This window comes from Microcaecilia unicolor, chromosome 12 (genome assembly GCF_901765095.1).
Source record: "Microcaecilia unicolor chromosome 12, aMicUni1.1, whole genome shotgun sequence".
Lineage (NCBI taxonomy): Eukaryota > Metazoa > Chordata > Amphibia > Gymnophiona > Siphonopidae > Microcaecilia > Microcaecilia unicolor.
In genome coordinates this window covers 53,722,673-53,748,795 of record NC_044042.1, presented here as the reverse complement: position 1 = coordinate 53,748,795, position 26,123 = coordinate 53,722,673, and the positions used below count along the sequence as shown (strand labels likewise).

General features: G+C 42.6%; 1 protein-coding gene across 1 annotated transcript in view; it reads left to right on the top strand.

Moving 5' to 3' along the window:
- Nucleotides 1–26,123, top strand: part of LOC115481373 (opioid-binding protein/cell adhesion molecule-like) — a 508,069-nt gene that overhangs the window by 399,146 nt on the left and 82,800 nt on the right. Inside the window, exon 3 of the mRNA XM_030220461.1 lies at nucleotides 20,309–20,434. Coding sequence (XP_030076321.1) covers nucleotides 20,309–20,434 — 126 coding nt within the window. The remainder of the gene's footprint in view (nucleotides 1–20,308; nucleotides 20,435–26,123) is intronic.

The window sequence follows — 26,123 nt, the reverse complement described above, 5'->3', positions numbered from 1 at the left end:
TGGTGTAACAGGAAATGAGCAGAAGCGATACTCATTTGTTTCTACCTGTAACGACTGTTCCTTCAAAATGGCTTCTGTGACCTCTAGTGGCAGCCTTGCTGTACTTCAGCAGTATGCAAGGCTGCTGCTAAATGTCCTGGCAGTCATTTTTAAGGGGCAGTTGCAATAGGCAGAAACGATTGGGCATTGCTCCTGCCTGTTTCCTGCTGGATCACCAGGAATTGGGCAGGTAGGCCCACAGGGATCCTGGGAAGGCGTTCTAGATGCTTTGGGAGTGTGAGGAAAGGAGGGAAATCCTGGGGGTGGGGGTTGGTGGGAGGGAGGATCCAGGGGCAGTCTGGATGTTCCAGGGGAGTGGGGGAGGGAGGGGCATTCTGGGAGGTTCTGGATGGGAGGGGGGAATGGAATGGGGGAATGGAATGGGGGTTTCTGTATCTTCCAGGTGGTGAGAAGGGGGATACTCAGGGATGGAGGGATCTGGCCAAATATCCTTATGAGGTACATAAGTATTGCCATACTGGGAAAGACCAAAGGTCCATCAAGCCCAGCATCCTGTTTCCAACAGTGGCCAATCCAGGTCACAAATACCTGGCAAGATCCCAAAAAAGTACAAAACATTTTATACTGCTTATCCCAACTCCATTTAATAACAGTCTATGGACTTTTCCTTTTTGTTACATTTGTACCCTGCACTTTCCCACTCATGGCAGGCTCAATGTGGCTTACATATACAGGTACTTATTTGTACCTGGGGCAATGGAGTGTGTTAATTGACTTGCTCAGAGTCACAAGGAGCTGCCTGAAGTGGGAATTGAACTCAGTTCCCCAGGACCAGAGTCCACCACCCTAACCATTAGGCCACTCCTCTAGGAAGCTGTCCATAAGTACATAAGTAATGCCACACTGGGAAAAGACCAAGGGTCCATCGAGCCCAGCATCCTGTCCAAGACAGCAGCCAATTCAGGCCAAGGGCACCTGGCAAGCGTCCCAAACGTACAAACATTCTGTACATGTTATTCCCGGAACTGTGGATTTTTCCCAAGTCCATTTAGTAGCGGTTTATGGACTTGTCCTGTAGGAAACCATCTAACCCCCTTTTAAACTCTATAAAACCCCCTTTAAAACCTTTTTAAAACTCCGCTAAGCTAACCACCCATACCACATTCTCTAGCAACGAATTCCAGAGTTTAATTACACGTTGAGTGAAGAAATATTTTTTCCAGTTCGTTTTAAATTTACTACATTGTAGCTTCATCGCATGCCCCCTAGTCCTAGTATTTTTGGAAAGCGTGAACAGACGCTTCACATCTACCCGTTCAACTCCACTCATTATTTTATAGACTTCTATCATATCTCCTCTCAGCCGCCTTTTCTCCAAGCTGAAGAGCCCTAGTCGCTTTAGCCTTTCCTTATAGGGAAGTCATCCTAACCCCTTTATCATTTTCATCGCCCTTCTCTGCACCTTTTCTAATTCCACTATATCTTTTTTGAGATATGGCGACCAGAATTGAACACAATATTCGAGGTGTGGTCGCACCATGGAGGTCCCAGTCAATATTTAGCCAGGACACACATATGTGTCTTATGCGAGTCCTTGCTGAATATTGGCTGGGATCTGCATAAGACCTAGTGGTTACTATATAATGAATTAGCCCTGGATATTCAATGTCTGGAAGAGAGGGAACTTATACTATAGGTGGTCTGAGAGGTTTAGATAAACACATTTAGGGCTTCTTTTGCAAAGCTGTACTAGTGATTCCCATACAGCAAGTGAAAGGAAGTCCATAGGAATTGAATGGGCTTCCTCTCATTTACTGCACAGGAATCACTAGCACAACTTTGTAAAAGAGGCCTTTAGTTATTTGTTTTGATTTGATTATATGCCTAAATTTATCTAATAGGACTAGATTCTATATATCACTCCTAAAAATTCCAACGCTGAAGCAAAAAAAGCCTAGGTGTATTATCTAAGGTATGCCTAAATGTAGGCGTACTTGGTAGAATAAGCCTAAATTTCTATGTGGTTTATAGCATATGCAAAGCACGCATCTGCGCAATTAAATTTAGTAACAACCAGTTATGCTAAAACGTAATGTAAATGCCAACACCTAAATTACACACAGACTGGGTGTATTCTATAACAAGGCGCATAGATTTTAGAAATGCCCACGACCTGCCCATTCCACACCCATGGCCACGCCCCTTTTTCAACAACGTGACTTAGAATTTATGTGCATCACGTTACAAAATACACTTAGACAGTTTTGTGCATAAATTCTAATTAATGACAATTAGTGCCAATAATTGCTTGTTAAGTGGCAATTATCAGCACTGATTGACTTTGTTAACCAATGAAGTTTCACACGCAAACCCAGAGTACGACTGGATTTACATGTGCAACTTAGGTCACGCTATATAGTATCTGGGGTTAGTGTGGAATATTGCACTGACTAAATATCTGACCCAGTCACTGGCACATCTTCATCCCAGCCCCATTTTCGAAGAGCAAAATCTGGGTACATAAAAATGTTATGCTAATTACATCAGACTAGCTAACTTCCAAACTTAAACCTTTTTTTCATCTGGACCTCCTTTAGGATAAATGGTAGGCTTTGGCTTCCAGTAGTATCAAGTTGACATCTTTCATGAGAGTTAAGTTCACTAGAAAAGAAACCAAGGGGCCATTTTACTAAGGTGCACCGAAAAATGAGCTGTGCTAGTGTAGGCACATGTTTTGGGCATGTGCAGATCCATTTTTCAGTGCGCCTGTAAAAAAAAAAAGGACTTAAAAATTTTTTTTTTCTGAAAATGGACGTGTGGCAAAATAAAAATTGGTGCGTGTCCATTTTGGGTCTGAGACCTTACCACCAGCCATTGACTTAGTGGTAAGGTCTTATGAAGTAACTGTGCAGTAATCGTCTATGAGCGTAGAATGACGACTACCACCCGGATTCTGCCGTGCACCAGAAAATAAAAATGATTTTCTGGTGCACGTAGCGGACACATGTCAAAAATGAAATTTCCGCAAGGGCCACACAGTAACTCAAAATTGATGCATGTAAGCTGCGTGTAGGCTTAGTAGAAGAGCCCCAAAGAATGGCAGAAAATATTGTACCTAATAAATAATAGTACTTACACAGTGATAATTGAAAGATTGTTAATTCATTAATTCTTATATTATTTCAACAAAAAGTGGCATTGCTTACCTCACCACGTCATCTGGACTGGATTGATTTATATTAGCTATGATATCAGACATGATTGCATCAGTTAGTCACTCAATACATTCAATTTGTGAACCATAAAATACATTTTCCACCAATAGTCCAGAATAATTGCCAGGAAGTGTAAATAATGCTCAGCAGTGATATTAAAGGTAGTATTTCAAGTGGAGATGTGCATTTTTGCTAGCACACATTTGGTTTCTTATTGTGCCTTAACAAATGTATGGGGTGATTCTGTAGACTGGTACCTAGAGGTAGGTGCCACTTACTTTCATCCAAGGTGCTATTAATTGACAGTTAAATCTACTTGTAATGCCAAAATCAAATGTATTCGAATGGTGGCGGCAAAATATTCAATACATAAGAAGTATATATACCCAGCGCTCACCAATTTATTTTAAAATACTTAACTGATTTCATTCAGCAATGATGGTCTCTTAAATTCATCTGTATACTAGCTTATCTATATATGGGACCTCAGTAGTAGCAGCTTCTCCAACAAGAGATGACTTTACTCCTGAATTTCACAGTTCTTCATTGGTCCAATTTTTTGTTTGAACAAGTCTCTGTTTTTATTAATTTGATTTTACTTTTTTCTTAAAAATATGGTATCCAAACTGATATCAAATGATGTACTTAACTCAGGCTTAATAGCTCATAGGACCATTCGCATTTCTCGCTTAAAGCTGTGTCAGGGTTCAGTCCTCACACCATGTGATTTTCACAATGATCATGAGACATGTGCGAGGACCAAACCCTGATGCAAGTTCTATAAAGGCCATTTTACATGGAGTGGCCTAATGCGTATACATTGTGGGTATCTTGAAAACAAGACTGGCTGGGTGTGTCCTGAGGACTGGATTGAGAACCCCTGGTCTAGCGTTAATATCCTTTGTGGAGGATAGCAATTTCTCCTGTTTTTAAGATAAGATGAGCAGAGCTGCAGTGGGTGCAGGCAGCACTTCCTTCTATTCTTTTACCTTTCTAGGGTTCTTTTACCTTTATCGGGTCCCATTGGCTTTTCTACTCATCTATCTAAATGTTTGAAACATCAGAGACTATAACTACCACACTGCTTTGAAATGTAAATTCAAAACCAGAACTGACCAAAAATCTTCTTCCTGGAAACTTCATAGGTTTGTGGCTCCAGAACACAGGTTTTCAACCTGGCCATCCCGACACACCTAGCCAGTCAGGTTTTCAGCATACTCACAATGAATATGTATGTGTGAGATTTGCATACAATGGAAGAGGTGCATGCAAATTTATCCGATGCATATTTTTTTTGTTACATTTGTACCCTGCGCTTTCCCACTCATGGCAGGCTCAATGCAGCTTACATGGGGCAATGGAGGGTTAAGTGACTTGCCCAGAGTCACAAGGAGCTGCAGTGGGAATTGAACTCAGTTCCCCAGGATCAAAGTCCACCACCCTAACTACTAGGCCACTCCTCCACTCCACTTCATTGTGGATATCCTTAAAACTTGAAAGGATTGGGTTGAGAACCTCTGCTCTAGAAGTTAATTACGCTGCCTTAGCACCAAAACTTTGCTGCAGATATTAGATTTCTGCTTTTTGTTGGGCTTCCTCCTCTCTAACTCTAATTTCTTCTTTTATCTTTCCCACTTTTTTGTCTCTGTTTCTAACAGTGGCGTAGCCACAGATGGGCCTGGGTGGGCAGGGGCCCACCCACTTCGGGCTCAGGCCCGCCCAACAGTAGCACACATTTAGCAGTAGCTGGTGGGGATCCCAATCTGCCAAGGTGGAAAGAAGCGTTTTATCGCCAGCTGAGATATTTGTTTGGCAGTGGAGGGTGGGGGGGGGGGGACACTTGGTGCCCACCCACTTCTTTTCCTGGCCCACCCAAAATCTGTCATCTGGCTATGCCCCTGGTTTCTAAATAGATAAGGTTTTACCTTCTTCTTCTTCTTTTTTACAGAATGTAGTCTATCTGTAAGCTTTTCAGCACCTTTTGTCCCAGCTGTGTCTGCAATTGTGGCATTTCCTTGGCAGAGATCTTAAATAACTAGGAACATTCTAATGCAGTAGGCTGGAAATGAACAGACTCAGAACAAAACTAAAGAACTGATCTAGCCAAGAATAATAAGGAAAAATCAAACTCCTGAGGCAAAGGTTTGGAACTGAGTCTGAATTCCACAGCAATTAAATGCAAACATTTCTGTTCTTTTCTGGTACCAGGTGCACACGATATGACACCCTCATTATCCAAATCATTCATAAAGACACATAATCACACTCTCATGTGCAGAGTTGTCCCAGGAGAGAAGGGGGGGGGGGGGGGGGAATGCCATTTTCATAAGTTTGTATTTTGCAGTGGTTTCTGCCAAGGACCAATTATGAATATCACTTCAGTTGGCCACGTCTATCCCACTCAAGTCATTCCCACTGAACTTCCAGAATGAGGTTGTAGTATCCTTTATTATTTTAGAGGAGCCCCGGTTTGGTTTCATGAGGTACAAAGCAAATAGGAACAACGTGAACCAGTAGCAATTACAGACAAATCCTATAAACCTATCATAAAATAAGCTGTATTATAAACCCTGAAGTTCAAAAGAGGTTCTCTACAGGCTCTTCTGATATATTATTAACCTGCATAATAATATATTATGAATAAAAACATACGACCCTATTTATAATCCGAACTTTGAGAGTTATGCTCCAAAATTGGCCTCTTTAAAATTTTAATAGGACTGAGTTCCTGCATTTATACTCAAAATTTAATTACTCTTAAACTGGCTGGTTAAATCACCTGTTAAGGGCTAACCTCTAATTTTCAGTGGCACTAAACTGGTTAGTGCCATTGAAAATAACTGGTTAGCACCAAAACTTAAACCAGTTAATATGGGGGCATTCCAGGGACAGAGTCGACACTTAGGCAATTAAGTGCCAATATTCATCATGTAACCAGCTAGGTTAACCACATAAATAGGACCACATAAAACTTAGTCCTTGTCATGTCCCCTACCTCAACGCAAACGACATCCTCGGGCTGCGCAGGGTCCCGTCGACATGCACACTTGACTGGCACAGCACTGAGTCATGTGTGTATGGTTCTTCTCTGACTGCAGGCTCTTTGATTGCTTTGCTTCCATGCACCTGGCTCTGCTCTCTCTCTGCCTGGCTTCCAGGCTCCTTGATTGCTTTGCTTTCACCCACCTGGGTCTGCTCTTCCTCTGCCTGGCTTCCCTTGCTTCTCTCCTATTGGTCTTCCAGTTCCTCCTTTCCCTGCTCTTGTCCTATGGCTGTGCCCTTTCTCCCTGCTGATATCAGATGCCAGCACTTTATCAGCTGAGCTCTCCCTAGACTCCTTGCTTCGGCTTCTACTTTGGTAGGTGTTACTTGCTCAGTAGTGTGCATCTCCTCACTTTGTTCTTCGTTACTGACTCTGCTTGTACCTGGATTACTCTTGTGTCTGCTGCCTGCCTACTGACCTTGCCTGTACCTGGATTACTCTTGTGTCTGCTGCCTGCCTACTGACTCTGCCTATACCTGGATTACTCTCGTGTCTGCTGCCTGCCTACTGACTCTGCCTGTACCTGGATTACTCTTGTGTCTGCTGCCTGCCTACTGACTCTGCCTGTACCTAGATCACTCTCTTGCCTGCTGCCTGTCTGGCCGTCACATTTCATCACCCCGCTTCTTGCTCCATCTCGTAAGCCCTGCAGGACACCTGCACCTAGGGGTTCAACCTCTGGGGAACGGTGGTCAGCGCAAGTGAAACTCGGGGTTGTTCGGCCGCCAAGCAAAACCTGGTCCGAGTACCAGGCTCGGCAGTGCTCTACTTGGTACAAGAACTCACAGGTCTGACAGTCCTATATTTATACAGTAACCCATACTCTTAGCTGGTTCCGGAAACTTAGAAATCCAATGCTGGTGCCTGGACATGGCCTGACATTGTGGGGTAAAGCAATCAAAAAAGGGGGGATCAACACACCATTTATCAAAATGGAGGAGTGGCCTAGTGGTTAGGGTGGTGGACTTTGGTCCTGGGGAACTGAGTTCAATACCCAGCACAGGCAGCTCCTTGTGACTCTGGGCAAGTCACTTAACCCTCCATTGCCTGCTGCATTGAGCCTGCCATGAGTGGGAAAACGTGCGGGGTACAAATGTAGCAAAAAAAAAAAAAAAATGCTTGTAAATACCTCTTCTGGTGAGTTACAGGAACTACAGGCATCTTAATTTAATTGAAAATACCTCATCAAGACCTTATCAACAATATTGAGGCTCTAAGCCACATATCAATGTGATCGGTCAAAAAAGTCAGTCATAGGTCTAAAAAACCTCCTTAGTGGTGGTATGGTAGGAAAAAGTTTTTACTCTTTAATGCAAATCAAAAACTTTTACCAACTGCCACTTAAAGACCAATAAAATTAGTATTTAGCTTTGAAGCTGCACAGCAAAATGACTTTGCTGCTCTTCTCATGAGATTATTTGAAATCCAGTTGTTTCCATAGGTGTCGTCCATACTACGTCTGGATGATTAGTTACTATAGGCAAAGGTTCCTATGGGGAACTGTTTCGCAAAAGCTTCTTCCGGAGACCTTGCCAATCCCACGGATAGCCTATATCCAAAACAAAACATCTCTATCATTTAGCGCACGCTTATTTTTTAGCACATACTAAAAATGCTAGCATGCCTTTGTAAAAGGACCCCTAAGTGCAATGTTCACCACGTAACTGGTTATGGGACACAGCATAAAGATAGGGCTGTCTTTTCTGTGGTCCTTTTTATGCAGTGACATTGGCCAGGTAAGTGCTGAATATTAGCACTTAACTGGCAAAGTGCCGACTTCACCCCTAAAATAGCTGGTTATGCTTTAGAAGATAACCTGTCTTTTTTAGCATCATTAACTGGTTAAGTGCTGCTGAAAATGACTGGTTTGTCCCAAGCAAGCAATTTAACCTGCCAGGAGCCATTTCTGACTAGTTAAATCACTTTGAATACTGACTCTGTAGGCTCTGAAGTATGACAGAAAACTACTATTACTACTCATTTCTGTAGTGCTACTAGAAATACGCAGCGCTGTACACTTTCTATGTAGGTACTTTCTGTGTCCCTAGAGGGCTCAAAATCTAAGTTTTTGTACCTGGGGCAAATGGAGAGTTGAGTGCCCCTTTTACAAAGCAGAAGTAAGCCCAACTGAAAAGGAAGTACCGGTAGTTCCCACCCTAAGCGCACATCTTATCCAGTGCTACAAAAATATTTTTATTTTTGTAGCGCTGGTGTGTACCCAGCAGTAATCACTGCCCGGTTACCGCTGGGTTAGCGCAGGATCCCTTACCTCCTCCTCAATGAGTGGCGGAAAGGGCTCCCCCCAAAATTGCTGTGCAGCAAGTGCGTCACTTGCCACATGGCCATTTCCTGAAAAAAAGAAAGACGTACGCATCAAAAACACATGCTGATGCAAGCGCAGGCCCCCTTTTGCCGCAACTTGGTAAAAGATGCCCTAAGTAACTTGCCCAAGGTTATGAGGAGCTGCAGTGGGAATAGAACCTAGGTTGCCAGGTTCAAAGCTTGCTATACTAACTATTAGGCTACTCCTCCACTCCAATAGGATGCAAATTTAGAAACCTAATTTAGGAGTTCTTTTTTTTTTCTTTTTAGAGTATCAGGCCCATATTAATAATGATAATATATATGAAAGAGCTACCAGTACAGAGGTTTCCACCCTACCCCTCTAGACTACAATTAAACATGATTTTATCAGACTTCTATCTCTTTTCAGAGGAAGTATTTTCTAAGCTACTTTTTAGTGTGTCATCTGGTGGCACGCTAAGAAGTATTATACCATTACTCTTCATTGCAGAGAGAGACTGTATTTTCAGCTACCCTTTTTATTTTCGATTTCCTTCCCTTTAAGTGAAGGAGTGTTTCCATCCAAGTTAAAAGGGGCTGTTGTCCATTCCTGTAGGAAGAAGAACTATACAGATGCAACCTACTGCAAAGCCTAGAGAGAAATTTCACACTTACCTTTTTTAGATGAGTTGATTGAAAAGCTGTTTTTAATCAATTGACGGATTATCTTGAGAGGCACCAGGTTTAGCCACAAGTCAATCAGGTTTCCATAAAGATCATCACTCAGATACAACACTGCTGAATATGATGGATAATCTTTCCAGTGGCCTAGATGGCTCTGTAATATTATTAGGTCTTTCTATCACACTCAACACCATGGATCATGACATTTCGCAACCAGACGTTCAGACCATGATGTTAAAGAAAGAGCCTATGACTGAGTTAGATTTTTTTTTTTTGAAAGTGTAAGCTTGAGTTTGCTGTGGGACTACGTGTTCAGCAGCCTGAAAACTCCAGTCAGGTGTCCCGCAGGACTTCTTTTTATCATTTTCCCTTTCAAGATATATTTACAAATACAGGCATTGATTATGAGTACATCAGGTATTAATTACAGAATGTATGACAATGATATTCAAGTATATTGTGAAGGGGAAAGGGAGATGCTATGGGTAGGTGATCCACTGGTCACCTTTGACTTTTAACCTTTAAAATGGTCAAAAACTCTGTGACATATATGCAAGTATACCCAATCCCCCCGATTCTATAAAGGTCGCCTAAACTTGAGTATGGATCTCAGATCTGTGTGCAAACCAGTGGCGTAGCTACGTGGGGCCTGAGGGGGCCCCCGCAGATTCACCACAGGACCCCCCTCCCAGCGAACCCGCCCCCGCCTACCTTTATTTTTGCTGGCGGGGGATCCCACTCCCCGCCAGCCGACGTCTTCTCAGTCCTTCCTGCTCTTCAATTTGTTTGCTGACGTCCTGCACGTAATTGTACTTGCAGGACGTCAGACTCAGAGAACAGTTCTGTTCTCTGAGTCTGACGTCCTGCACGTACAATTACGTGCAGGACATCAGCAAACAAATTGAAGAGCAGGAAGCGACTGAGAAGAAGACGTCGGCTGGCGGGGAGTGGGATCCCCTGCCAGCAAAAGTAAAGGTAGGCTGCAGCGGCGGCGGGTTCGCGGCGGGAGGGGGGGCGCCAATGTCGGCGGTGGGGGGGCGACGCCGGGGGGAGGGCTAAAATGTGCCCCCTCCCCCCGGGCTCTGGACCCCTCCCCCACGGAAGGCTGGCTACGCCCCTGGTGCAAACTAATTAGTTAACAAGCTGTTAACAATTATTGATGATAATGGGCACTAATTAGGAGAAGCTTGAACTATATGCGGTATCTGATCGAGAGCCAGTGAAGAGACTTGAGGACAGGGGTGATATGCGCATATCGGTCAAGGCAGAAGATAAGATGCGCTGCAGAGTTCTGAATGGATTGAAGGGGGGATAGATGGTTAAGTGGGAGGCCGGTGAGGAGTAGGTTGCAGTAGTCAAGGCGAGAGGTAATGAGAGAGTGGATGAGAGTTCGGGTGGTGTGCTCAGAGAGGAAGGGGTGAATTTTGCTGATGTTATAAAGGAAGAAGCAACAGGTCTTGGCTGTCTGCTGGATATACGAAGAGAAGGAGAGGGAGGAGTCGAAGATGACCCCGAGGTTGTGGGCAGATGTGGGGAGGATGAGGGTGTTGTTGACTGAAATAGAGAGTGGGGGGAGAGGAGAAATGGGTTTGGGTGGAAAGACAATGAGCTCAGTCTTGGCCATGTTCAGTTTCAGGTGGCGGTTGGACATCGAGGCAGCAATGTCGGATAGGGAGGCCAATACTTTGGCCTGGGTTTCCGCAGTGATGTTTGGTGTGGAGAGATAAAGCTGGGTGTCGCAGCATAGAGATGGTATTGGAAGCCATGGGATGAGATCAGCGAGCCCAGGGAGGAGGTGTAGATTGAGAAAAGAAGGGGTCCGAGGACAGATCCCTGAGGAACTCCAACAGAGAGCAGGATGGGGTAGAGGAAGATCCATGGGAATGTACTCTGAAGGTGCGGTGGGAGAGATAAGAGGAGAACCAGGAGAGGACAGAGCCTTGGAATCCAAATGCACGCGATCTGCAGCTCCTCAATACCTCTCTACCCTCATCTCCCCTTACACTCCTACCCGTATCCTCCGCTCACAGGACAAATCCCTCCTCTCAGTACCCTTCTCCACCACCGCCAACTCCAGGCTCCGCCCTTTCTGCCTCGCCTCACCCTATGCTTGGAATAAACTCCCTGAGCCCATACGCCAAGCCCCCTCCCTGCCCACCTTCAAATCCTTGCTCAAAGCCCACCTCTTCAATGTCGCCTTCGGCACCTAACCATTATACCTCCAGTCAGGAATTCTAGACTGCCCCAATTTGATTGACTGCACTTTTTGTCCTTTAGATTGTAAGCTCCTTTGAGCAGGGACTGTCCTTCTTTGTTAAATTGTACAGCGCTGCGTAACCCGGCAGTGCTTTAGAAATGTTAAGTAGTAGTAGTAGTAGTAGTAGTAGTAGTAGTAATTAGGACTTACCTGTGGATTCTATAATACTGTGTGCCTAAATTGTCTCATGTACAACTGAAAATAGGGCGTGGCCAAAGAAGGTTCATGGATGGGTCAGCAGTGTTCCAAAAATTTAGGCCCAGTGTTATAGAATAGGTCATTTACGTGCCCACCTGCCATTAGTTGTGCATCAGTATTTATACCACATTTTAGCAGGTGTAAGTTGTCCTGACCAAAGCTGGCCATGGGAATCCACGCTAAGCGCTATCCTATAAAGGTTACTTAGGGGCCCACGCTGTGGGAAAAAGGGCTCTGTGCTGGCGGCGGGGGCCATTTTTCCTGCATTCCATTGCCCTTTTTACCGCCATGGGTAAAAAAGTTCCCAGCATACATGGTAATTGAGGTGGCGATACGGGCTCCCGCGCGAACCTGGTGGTAATCGGGCAGTATGCAGCAATGCCCGATTACCATTGGGTTAGCGCCGCACAAGCCATTTCCAGGGGTTTTCTTTTTCTCACAGAAATGGCGCATGCCTGGGGGCGGGACTACCGCCGTTGGCCACGTTGGGCCAATGGCAGTCCCAATAGAGCGAGCGGTAAGCTCACGTTGGGCTTACCACCGCTCTGTACAAGGGCCCCTTAGTGCTATAATGATCTTTATGGAATTGGCATTTAGCATGGATTTTATCAGCGCCTAACTTTGGCCACCATTTACTGAATTTGGCTCTATACCTTTTGTACAATTTAGGTGGACTGTTGTAAATTTCCCTCAAAGTTTCTGGCAGTGAAGGGAGTTTGTTGCCCTTACTGAATTTAAGGATATATTTATTATTTTGTCTGTTGATATGAAAAGTCAAACATCCTACATCTGGTTTGCACCCATTTTTAAGGCATTTCTGATACATAGGGCTGGATTCTGTATATTCTTATCAATTATGCGACTTAGAATTTACGCACATCATGTTATAGAATATGCTTAGACAGTTCTGTGCGTAAATTCTTATTAATAACAATTAGTGTCAATAATTGCTTGTTAAGTGGCAATTATCAATGCTGATTGACTTAAGCAAATTAAGTTGTGAGCACTAATCAGAATATGACCTGATTAGCACGCACAACTTTAGGTGCCATATATAGAATCCGGGAGATAGGGTGTATTACAGAACTGAAGCTCTGGTCCATCTTGTAAAGATTCCAGACTTGACTTCCATATAGAAGAATTGGTTGAATGATCCTACTGAATAATTGTAATAGTTCTATTGATTGGTTCAAGCTGTATAGAAGTTTCTTTATTGCATAGAAGGCCCTTGAGATTTTTTTTCTTGTATTGCCTTTTTATATCCTACTTAAAGGAGGGGTGGAAAGCATGCTTTGGGGGTGGACTCTGTAATATACACATGTGAATGTTCATATATGTGAATTAAATGTGCATAAATGCTAGTATGTTGCCTAAGCAATATTCTGCATATATACACTTTACTTACATAGCGCATATTTGCAAAGGCATGTACATATGTGTGGAGAATAGGTTGGACATGGGAAGACTTCAACTTAGGGCATATAACTAATAGAATACTGTAAACTATATGCATTCCTACAAGGCTTAGGTGCGCACACTTACACAGCTGTATGGGGTGGGGCAGTGGGGGCGGTCCAGCCAGGGTGCAAGTAACAAGAGGGTGCTCTGAGCAGTTGCATAGCTGTCAGCTCTGCTGATCTTCTGCCCCTCTGACATTAACATCTTGTTCCAGAGCAGAGGACTGGTAGAGCTGACAGTCGCACGACTGCTCAGTGCATCCCATTGCTTGGAGGATGGGGATGCTCTGCCTTGGGTGGCTACCAAGGTAGGTACACCATTAGTTGGTATAGGTATGAGCATCTGAATTTTAAGCATGTTGATAGCCAGTTACACTAGTATTCTATAAGAGGACCTAGATACCTAGGTTTCTTTATATAATAGACTAAAAAAAGATACTTAACTGGATCAAGAGTTTCCTAACTACAAGAACATATCAAGTAAAGTCAAACTCAAACATCTCATCACCGTGGAAAGCAGATTGCGGAGTACCTCAAGGATCACCCCTCTCACCCATCCTCTTCAACCTGATGATGACCCCACTAGCCAAGTCCTTATCAAACCAAGGCCTTATCCCTTTTCTCTATGCAGATGACATCACAGTATACATACCTTTCAAATCTAAACCATCAGAAATCACAAACGAGATCAAGATCAGCTTGAACATCATGGACTCCTGGGCAATGGCATTCAAACTAAAACTCAATAAAGAAAAAAACACACTGTCTCCTTCTCTCATCCCAACACAGCGCTGCCCACCTCACAACTATTAATACCCCAGACTATTCCCTCCCCATCTCAGAGAGCCTGAAAATCCTTGGCATTACCATTGACCACAACTTAACACTAGAAAGCCAAGCCACAACCACAATAAAGAAAATGTTTCACACAATGTGGAAATTCAAACATGTGAAACAATTCTTCCCAAGGGTAATATTGTGCAACATGATACAATCAATGGTACTAAGCCACGCTGACTACTGCAACGGAATATATGCGGGATGCAAAGAACAAATCCTAAAGAAACTGCAGACTGCTCAGAACACGGCAGCTAGGCTTATCTTTGGTAAAACACGATTTGATAGTGTGAAACCCCTCGGCGAAAAATTACACTGGCTTCCAATCAAAGAACAAATTGCTTTCAAAATCTGCTCACTGGTTCATAAAATAATCCACGGTCTAGCTCTGTGATACATGATTGTCTTGATCAACCTACCAACGAGAAACACAGCTGAATTAGCAAGAACATATCTAAATCTTCACTTCCCAAGATATAAAGGACTCAAATACAAATCAACATATGCGTCCAGTTTTTCTTACATTAGCACACAACTGTGGAACACGTTACCAAAAGCCTTGAAAAATACGAATGGCCACCTAAACTTCCGGAACAACCTAAAAACGTACTTGTTCAAAAAGGCATACCCCACCGATCCAACATAAATGCCCGATCTCTGCAACACAACGTAGCTAAATCACAGTACAGACTGGACACAAATCTTCCGTTGCACGATCCCCAATGTGGTTGCGCCTTATTAGCTCTATTGAACTACTTAACCACAACATCACTTTGTATTTGTCTACACTGGAGCCCGCAAGTGCTGTTCTGGAACTATGTAAGCCACATTGAGCCTACAAGTAGGTGGGGAAATGTGGGATACACATGTAACAAATAAATAAATAAATATAGCTGAATTAGAAACAGTTTAAAGAAGAGCGACCAGAGTGATAGAGGGGGATGGAACTGTTCCCATATAAGGAAAGGCTAAAGAGGTTAGGGCTCTAGCTTGGAAAAGAGACAGCTGAGGGGGATATGATTGAGGTCTACAAAATCCTGAGTGGTGTGGAACGGGTGGAGGTAAATTGATTTTTCACTCATTCAGAAAGTACAAAGACCAGGGGACATTCAATGAAAGTGCATGGAAATACTTTTAAAACAAATAGGAGGAAATATTTTTTTACTCAACAAATTGTTAAGCTCTGGAACATGTTGCCAGAGGTTATGGTAATGGTGGTCAGTGTATCTGGGTTTAAAAAAAGGTTTGGACACGTTCCTGGAGGAAAAGTCCATAATCTGTTATAGAGATGGACATGGGAGAAGCCACTGCTTGCCATGGGATTGATACCATGGAATGGTGCTGGAAGTAGGATACTAGGCTAGATTGATCATTGTCTGACCAAGTATGGCTATTCTTATATTCTTATGACTCCTACCATGTGCCATGTAGGTGCCTAATTGCAGGCTCCAAATTATAGAATTGTCCCCATGTGTGGAAATTTCAATTTGACTTTTTCCCTCCCCCACCCACATAACCAGCTTGGCCCCCTCTTGCCACTCTAAATAATTCTGTCTAGAGACACCACTGGAAGTAGTCTATAGTTCCTAATCTATAGATTCAATATCAGTAGTATTGACCAACTGAAATACCATATTGTATTAATTCACATCTTAGAAGGGGGGGGGGGTGGAACCCCAAAAAGTTCACAGGAAAACCCATCCTTATTGGTCTTGACTAAGCATTATGTACTTGAGTAAATTTCTGCCTTCTCCAGATCAGCAAATACTGAAATCCATTCAAGCAATGGTGAGTCAGGGTGTCACTGAGAGACTTGGCATCTATCTTTGACGCGTGGTATCCCATTATAGTTTGGGAACAGTTCAGAGCTCTAGCTGGCACAGAGATGAACCTTATTAATTTGAAACACTTGCCAAAGATAATGGCATAGGAGCCTTCACTAATGCTTAAGTCAACTTTCTCATTGCCACACGAGCTTCAAGATCTTTTGTTTTAACTGCCTTTGGAAATAAAGGGTGGGGGGGGGGGCAGGATTTTGAGTATTCAGCTGTCTTGACAGCTCAAATAGTTGTTACAAAGATTAATATAGCACTGTGTAGCACCCTTTCATTATTATACCATACATTACATTTAACCAACAAAAAAGGTTTTTGTTTGTGGAGTGTTTTAAATAGTCCTGAAGCTTGAATTTGGAAGGGGGATCTTTTCTTTCCCCAATTAAATAGTGTTAAATATTCCATAGTAAGCAGCCAATGAGGTGACACTTTGAAGTACTTGCAAGCTATTTTTTTACAGCAGATTTTAATTGCTTTTGTTGTTTGTTAGTGGGTATACTTATGGTTTAGCAGCTTGCCATGTTATTTATAAGAAAGAATTATCCAGGGACATACTAATACAAACCATTTAGTCTGCTATAAAACATACCAGACATTTCATGACATTTATTTTTTTTAGCTCTATAATAAGAATAGATATATTCTGAGTCCTGTCTTTGAGTGCAATCAGATTTCTTAGTTATCATGGTTCTGGGTTTTGTTACTTGTCTCTGGATAGAGCAGGGTCACTCTCCTACACTCACATATCAATTCTGTTGTAAATCGGTTTCCAAATACCCTCATCTTCAACCCCACCCCACCTATTACATTCACCAGAGCCTTCTTTGCTATGATTGAAGTGAATATTAGCAGTGACATTGAGAGACTGAGAACATAGTCAATGCATGGCTTGGTATGTTATGGTATGCTCAAGATTAATCTATTTGGATGTGCTACCCCCAGGTCAGTTTAACAGGCTTTACTTAAAAACATCTATGCTAAGTTTATTTAAATGCACATCTTTTAATTGCAATTGAAAAGATAATTAATCAAACTGAATAAGTATAAATGTAAATTTTGATAGAGATAATGTTTGACTTTAAACATAATGATATGTAGAGCACATATTTTTAAAAAGTGTGCTAAACAGAAAAATTAATAAAGTTAACATCAGCTCTAAAATGCTAGTTCATTTTAACTTTCCTAACATTTTAACTTCAGTGGCTTAGAGGTGGAAGTCAAACTTAACTCATCTCTAACTACTAAATTAATTAAAAAAAATGGTAAATTCTTTAATCCTGAGTTCTACAACTGTTGAAAAAGCACAACAAACTCTGTGTCCTGGACCATAAAGACTCATTTATCCCCTCTAATGTAGTCACTCACTCCCACTCTAGGCTACAGTTCAGTAACCCACCCACCAGTAAAGCCCTCTACCCTCTTATATAGCCCCTACTCATCCTCCCAGCTGCCTTCACATTATATCATCCTACTCTAAGCCAGCTTTCATTAACCTACCCATCCAATATGACTTCCACCCTGCCTACTAAACATCTCTTCACTAATGCCCTCCTACTCAACTTCAGTCCCACTAGGCCTTCTTAGTCCAACCCCCCCCCCCCAACCACCACCACTGTTGACTGCCTACTGTCTTATTATCTACTTATTCACCCACTCAACTTGAAGATTCTAGGGGCCCTGTTTACTAAGCCACGCTATAGACGCACTAGCAATTTTAGTGCACGCTAAAAATTAGCGTGCGCTAAATGCTAGAGACATCCATAGGAATATATGGGCATCTCTAGCATTTAGCACGCACTAATTTTAGCACATGCTAAAAACGTTAGCGCACCTTAGTAAACAGGGCCCTAGATTTGTAAGCAGGGGTGAAAAAATGTCTTCACCTCACATGCTTCTTATTACCACATGGCATGTCCTTCACTGCATTTTAAATTTATTTGCAATTAATGCAGACAAACTTACCCCTAGATTCTATATATGGCACCCAGAATTACATGCCCAAATCTGGGCACACATGCAAGATGTGTGCACAATTTAATTGAGAAATGAGCCAATCAACATCAATAATTGGGTTCTAACAACCAATTATTGATGTTAATTGGCACTCATTAAAATTTGCATTTGCATGTAGCTGCACACTATTCTGTTAGGCATGGCGCCTAACTCTACTAGCACATCAATCAAAAGGGGGCATGGCCAAGTGTGTGTCAGGAAAGTTCCAAAAAGATGTGCATGGAATTATAAAATAAGGCCTCAGCACACCTAATTTGGATGCCAGTATTTACACCAGGTTTCAGCAGGCGTAAGTCTGGCATCTAAAGTTAGGTGTGGGACTCAGCACGAAGCGCGATTCCATAAAGGGTGCTTTCACTTTATAGAAACGCGCTTAGTGCCAATTTTCTTTGAGGTTGAATTTTGAGCGCCATTTACTAAATCCAGCCCTCTTGAGGAAGAACAAATGACAATGGATACTAAGTTCTGTGCACTAACTGCAATCCATGCCCATTCACAGCCTAAAACCCAACCAGTTCCTGCCTTATAATGAACTATGAAGTTCCTTCTGGCTACAGCTGTAGCTGTTCCCATGGGCCTACATTAATATTTAGTATATGCTAAATCTCGCACTGCTTAGTGTACTTTAGCAAACAGGCCCTCCATTTTTAAATGTTAGGCCTGATATTCATTGATTAGCAAATTTAAAGGCACTGATCACTGCGGGCTGAAATTGAGCCAGATACCCTAAGTACATGTGCATTCCTGGCTATTTCATTAGTGGATTATTTTCTAAAATTCTTTTGGAACTGTGCACATCTTGACCTGGATATACCAGTTCCAACTTCTGCATCCTAAAATGCAGTGGCAGCCATACCATTAAGGCCAACTGGGCAGAGGCCTCAGGCGGTACTCTTCTCAGGCGGCACCCTCCCCCCCCCCCCCCCCCCCCACACCTTTCCTTCCCCAACTCCCTTCCCCAAATTTACTTTTTATTTTCTTGTTTTTCAAAGGTGGTGGTGGCAGCGATTCCCATAGGCTGCCCTGCCGCCATTCTCGGCCCCTTCTCTCTACTGTGGCCCACCTCTCTATGTAACCTCTTATTTCCTCAGAGGCAGGCTGCAGTAGAGAAGGGGCCTTGACCATCGGCACGGCAGCCTATGGGAATCTCTGCCGCCGCCTTTTGAAAGCAAGAAAATAAAAAGGTAAATTTTGAGGAAGGAAGGAGGAGATGTCAGACTCTGCTGAGGTGGCATCTGTGTGTGTGTCTTTATAAAATACTACCACAAGATCTTGCACAGACAATTAAATCTCCTTAGGAAGAGGCATAAATGTTAGCATGTAAATTGTGACTGCCCACACTCCATCCAAAGTCTTCTCTTGAGTGTGCCTACTTTACGAACAGGTGCCTATTTACATCATGGGCTAGATTCAGTAAATTGTGCCCAAATATAGGTGCCATAAAACATTGGTGCCCAGCTCTATTCTGTAAAGGGCGCTCTGGGATGAGCACTCTTTATAGAGTAGTATTGGTTGCCAAATTTGAGGACTTAACACCAACTGAAACCAACTGTAAATCCTGGCGTGCAAGCTGGGCATGCGTCTGCAGTATTCTGTAATACAACCAAAACAAATATCATGTAAAAAGAGAGCTATCTAAACTAAACAATAGTATGCATATGATAAAGTACAATATGGAAATACAGGACATGAATGATTTTTCAAAAATAGGAAGGAAAAGACCTCATAATGACCAAAACCAACAATATTTAGGCTCTTTTAATAGCCATTTTTATAATGTGATCAGTCAAAAAGTAATCATGGGTCAAGAAAAACCTCCCAAGAAAAATCATGTAAGGTAGATCCAAAATGAGCAAAACTTTAATAATCTGTTGTACTACCTACCAGTCACATATATAAAAACATTTTTTGTATATGAATCTCCCAAACTGCCCATCAATATGTATAGAAAAACTGAATATTTAGCTTTGGACGCACAGCAAATAGCTCCAAAAATGTAGAGTCTTCAAACTAGTACAGGTGCTTTTCATTTGCTGTGTAGCACAAGGCTCTTTGCTTTCCGTTAGCTATATAGCATGAAATTCTTAGTCTTGAGTCAAGGCTGAGGTCCCAACAGGGACCCATTTAGTGACAGCTTATTCTGGAGACCCAGCCTAACAATACCTGATACTGTGCTCAAGTAATCATGCTCGCTTCTGGGGGTTAGGAGCACCAATGGTTGGGTGTGGAATTAGTGTCTAACTTTAGACACTATTTATAGAATTTTCCAGCATGTGTCCTTTTAGGCCTGACCTACTTATATAGAGAAAAAAGTGCGTTAGGCACCAAAATGCTAGCAGAGACCTCTTATTCCATCCCCAACTAGGAAACTGTGATTGAGCTTCAACCCGGGGCTGAATACTGCAGGGATTGTGGATTAGAACTGACTGATACCTTATTCCTACTATGGTTTACATTTCATTGTTCTCCTTCTTCTTTCCTTGTAGTTCCGCCTCAGATCCTGAACATTTCCTCAGACATCACAGTGAATGAAGGCAGCAGTGTAACACTCCTGTGCCTCGCCATTGGTAGACCTGAGCCCTCAGTGACGTGGAGACACCTTTCTGGCAAACGTGAGTGGGATTTGGGGAAGTAGAAGGTGATTTGAGGGTATGTTGTGAAGGTCTATAATGCTACCAAATCCTTAGGGGCCCTTTTACTAAGGTGTGCCAAAAAATGGCCTGCGCTGGTGTAGGCATGTGTATTGGACACGTGCAGGTCCAATTTTCAGCTTGCCTGCAAAAAAGGCCTTTTTTGCCAAAAATGGACTTGCGGCAAAATAAAAACCAGCGCACGTCCATTTTGGGGCTGAGACCTTACCATCACCCATTGACTTAACGGTAAGGTCTCATGGGTTAACCGGACAGTAATCATCAGCGTATGTACACTGTCAATTACCACCCAGTTAGCGCCACACATCAATATTAGAATTACCGCCCGGGGCACGCGGTAGCCAGGTGGTAGTTCTAATTTGATGTGCGTTGTTCGTGCATAGGCGCCTATGTGTCTTAGTCAATGGGCTCCTTAATCTCTTCACTTTCTTTCAGAGCAAGGATAGATTTAACCCACAGCATTAAACATTTGAGGGCTGAGCTATTATGTGTTGGGAAGGTATCAGTGTTAGAAGCTGTACACTGTCTTGAGTGAATTCCTTCAAAATGGTGGCAAATAAATCCTAATAAATAAATAACTATAAGGCAATCCATCTTTACCTTTTCTTCCAGAAGTTAGAAATTCAAGGGTTCTTATCTTTCAGGAACGAAGTGCAACCAGTGGTGTGCTCATCATTTTATAAACTTATTTAACCTAGGAGACCTTTTACTAATGGCTGTTAAACACTAACTTGTGGATAGCGCTCCCAAAAAGGTTTACCTTAAAACATTCCCCAGATAGTTAGCACTTAACTGGCCAGGTTAATCACTTAAATAGGACTGCATAAAATTCAGTCCTATCTTTACGCAGTAACCTATAGCTGGTCAACTGCTGAATATTGCACTTAACCAGCTATGTGTTAGCCATATCCGCAAACCCGGAAATTCAATGCCAGTGCCCAGACAAAGCCTGGCATTGAATGTTCAGTTGTAGCAGCAGTGGTGGTCAGCAGAATGCTGATTGCAACTGGATGAATATCGGGCCCTAATTGTTTAATCCATGTTTTACAGCTTATACAAAATGATGCAGCTTGACTTCTTAAGAGTGTATATTCATTTTTCCCCCATTTTGCTTACACCTTTTTCAGTAGTAGCTCAAGGTGAGTTACATTCAAGTACACTGGATACTTCTCTGTCCCAGGAGAGCTTGCAATCTAAGTTTGTACCTGAGGCAAAGGAGGGATAGGTGACTTGCTCAAGATCACAAGGAGCAGCAGTGGGATTTGAACTGGCCACCTCTGGATTGCAAGATGGGTGCTCTAGCCACTAGGCCACTCCTCCACTCCATTCATGTTACACCTCAGTCACATGCATTGCATTAGCTGTTTGTTAGTTGACATGTTGAAGTTCAAAGTGCCTGATTTTGGGGCCTTTTACTAAAGGGCAGTAGGGCTACCGTGCGGGTAGCATAACCACTGCCAGGCGCATTCAGGCTCCCGGCAGTAGCATTGTGTTCAGCATGTGCCATTTTGATGCCCAGAAATACATATTATTTTCTAGCATGGGCAGCATGCCCGGTGGTAATGGACAGCACATAGCCGTTGCCACGCACCACCTGATTATCGTGAAAGTAGCGCGTGAGCCCTTACCACCTACTTAATAGGAGGTAGTAAGGGCTCAGGCAGCAAATGACCATATGCCAATGTTTTTATTAGTACACAGCCATTTACTGCATCCATTGAAAACAAGGGTTTTTATGGCCACGGTAAAAAGTGGCCAGAACATGCAGGAAACCCACATGCTAAAAAGTAGGTACTTTTTAGTGTGGCTTAGTGAAAGGACCCCTTCATGTTTAAAGCTCTGAGAAGGATGATACCTTTGAATATGTTACATTTTATTTCTATTTACTAGTAAATGTATATTGCATGCTTCGGATTGTGTGTTCCTTTATGTTCCAGCTGTAAAGAATGTTTGTTTAACTCTAACAAGGATCTGTGTATTGTCTATTACTGGTCCAAGGTTATAGAAAACATCACGAGAAAACATTCATGGCTAAATAATTCATTCATGAAATGGATTGCTTTGGGGGTTTTTTAGAAGCAAGTTAAGACTCTCTTCTTTCAACTGGCATTTGGCCTGATTGATGATTTTAACTTAATTGTTTGTATGTATTGTCTTTTACTGTCAATATTTGATCTGTAATCCACTTGGAACATATTCAATGGATAGGCAGAATGTCAATTATTCTAAATAAATAAAATAAAAATCTTCTACATCTGTCAGTATTGACTTCAAATTAACATATAGATTAAAATTACATAGCACAGTAAGTTATGAAATATCCCAGGTAGTTTTAAAAGTTCTACCAGGGCCAATAGGTCATCACTCTACTTACCAGCTTAATAGCTGGACATTAGAGAAGATGGAATTTAGGGAAGTAGATATTGCTATATAGGGATTAGCATTTCTCTGCACAGGTTTCATTAATCTCTGTCTCTCTCTGCTAATTTTGAGGCACTGACCATAGAGATCTGCCTGGTACTGGTCCTACTTCCCAAATACTGGCGATGTAGTCGAAGTCCACTCCGGCTTTGATCCTGATCTGTTTTTGCCATTTACGAGACCCAGACCAAGAAATCTGCCTAACATTAGATTTACTTCCCAACCTCTAAAGCTGCCATCAAAGCTCACCCTGGTAATGAGGTCATCTAAGTTTTGCTTTAATTGGATTTTGTCCTTTTTCTATATAATGTTCCGCTGTGTATATTCCATACATTCTTGAATTTTGTCACCATTTTTATCATCACAACCTCTCGCGGGAGGGCATTTCAGGCATTCTGTTACTCATTTTTCTTTCTTCTGAGTGAATTAATTAATCAATCAGTTTTATATTCCATATTATCCAAGTGATCTAAACAGCTTAAAAAGAAAAAGTACATAAAATACATAATTATCAAATACAAAACCCAAAATAAAATAAGAAATAAAGTTTATTAAAATTATATCTGTATATAATAAACAAACTTAAAACAATTAGCCATATCTGATAGAGACAAACATTTTATCCATACTACAGCTTTAATAATAAGCTCTTTGAAATAAATATGTTTTAAGTTATTTTCTAAATAGCATTAGTAAAGATTTCTGCCATAACTCTACAGAAAGATTATTCCACAGAGTTGGAACTAGTGATGAAAAACGTCTGGGAACGATTTAATAGCATCTAATAGTAATCTTTTTTGAGATCTCAAGTTCCTCCTGGGTTGATAAATTTTCACTACCACCCTCTGACGTCTGTTAGTCATCCAATTTCTAATGTAGTTCTCTACTTTAGGTCCTAATTTCAGCCCGTTCAATTTATTCACAAGCCTCCTATGAGGAACCTTGTCAAAGGCTTTGCTGAAGTCCAAATAGACCACATCTAGTGTGTGCCCTTGATCCCATTCTCTGGTCACTCACCCCCTGATATTCTGCCGATATTCAGTACCGGGCCATGTCCGGGCATCAACACTGAATATCAAGGATTTTCTTTTGGGCAGGCTGAGTGGCCAACGCTTATGCGGGTCCAGTCAATATTCAGCACTTAATCAGACAGTGACACTGAATATCCCTTGAGACCACCCAAACAAAAAGTGGGCAGGTTAGAGGCGGCACTGGGGAGGAGCCCCAGGTTATGTGGGTGCTGGCAGTATTCAGTGCCGGCACCGGTATAGCTAAGCAGCTTCATTTAGGACACCTCAAGCCATCCCCCCCAATGTCCTCTTCTTTCCCTCCCCCTCCCAGCCCGCATTAAGACCCCTCACCCCAGAACCCCCACCCCTCTAGTTGTGCAGGCAGGCTCTTTAGGCCTACCTGTATCCTTGGTGGTCCAGTGGGGTTGTTGGGGGCAGGAGTGCAGCCCCCTCACTTTTGCCCCTTGCGGCGCCAGTCTAAAATGGCTGCTGTGACCTCTTACTGTATCTTGCGGTACTGGACAGCTCTTGCGTTGTCCTAAATGAGGCTACATAGTAATGCGGATGCCAGCACCGACTAATGCCGGCACCCGCATAACCTAGGGTTCCTCCTCAGTGTCGCCCACAGCACTGCACTTGACCTGCCCACTTTTTGTTTGGGCGGTCTCAGGGGATATTCAGCAGCACTGTCCAGTTAAGTGCCACTGAATATCCCTGATTAGGCAGCGGGAAGCTATTTAAGTGGGCAGGAGAGGTTGCTGTCTGCTTAAATCTGTTTGAATATCGACCCCTCAATCAAAGAAATCAATTAGATTTGCTTGACTTGATTTTCCTTTTGTGAACAGAAATAGTTATCTAGTAGTCTAACATGTGACCTTTCAGCTCCACCATTAAGAAGTACATTCTGTATGATGATAGTATATACTTTAAATTTCTTCTGAAATTAGCAAGGGAAATACTGTTCATTAGCCAACAAGAAATGAAACCAAGAACTGGTGTCTTTGATTTCTTATAATTTATGGAAGTTCCTCAAGAGATAGCAGCGCGCTCCATAGAAAAGTTGCTTTGGACCTCTAGACAAAAGCCTGACAAAATCCAGTTTCTCTTCTTCGGTTCTCCAAGAAAATTGATAGAAAACAGAAGATTCAAACTGTTCCTGCTTCTATTACGTCCCAACTGGCACACCAATTAGTAGCTGTTGTGTCAGCAATGAAAAAAGTGAAAACGTTGAAGGATTTTTCCAGAACACCACCTGGCAAGGATTCTAAGATGCTAGGTCAGATAAGAAAAATAACTATGGGGTCCTTTTACTAAGCCACGGTAAAATGTGGCCTGCGGTAGTGTGAGAGTGTCTTTTGGGTATGCGCTGGGCCATTTTTTACCGCATCTAGGAAAAAGGACCTTTTTTAAGAGGCCAGAAAATGGATGTGTGCTAAAATTGAAACTGCGTGTCCATTTTTGGCCTGAGACCTTAACGCCATCCATTGACCTAATGCTAAAGTCTCACTCACTACCCGCACGGTAAGCATGCAGCGTACGTCAACTACTGTTTACTGTCAGGTATGCGGCCCATGGTAGAAAATAGAAAATTATTTTCTACCGCAGGATTTGGCGCACACCAAATTCAGGATTACTGCTCGACTCATGCGCTAGTCGGCGGTAGTGTCAATTTGGCATGTGCTGTACGCTCATTGGCCCTTATGCAGCTTAGTAAAATGGCCCCTATATTTGCCTCTAATATAGCAACTTATCAGATCCATATGACTGCAATGCAGCCATAGACACTTGCTCACTGAGGACGCAATCAGTTTGTAACACTTTACCCGATGACCTAAAACAGAAGATTTAATTGCAGATATTTAAGATTATTTAGATCTAAGTAACTGTACTCACAGCACTTTAGCGGCATGGTTGCATGCTTCAGAGCTCCATAAACATTACACTTTTCTCCATTCATGCAGACTTTATTGTGGGGGAAGGGTAGATAGGGAGGGTGTAACGTACACTGATGTTCCTTTGGTTGCCTATCAGGCTTATTTTTGAAAGAGAAGGGTGCCCATCTTTCGACACAAATCGGGAGATGGGCGTACTTCTCTCAGGGTTGCCCAAATCGGCATAATCGAAAGCCGATTTTGGGCGTCCCCAACTGCTTTCCGTCATGGGGACAACCAAACTTCCCGGGGGGGGGGGGGGGTGTCAGAAGCGTAGTGAAGGCGGGA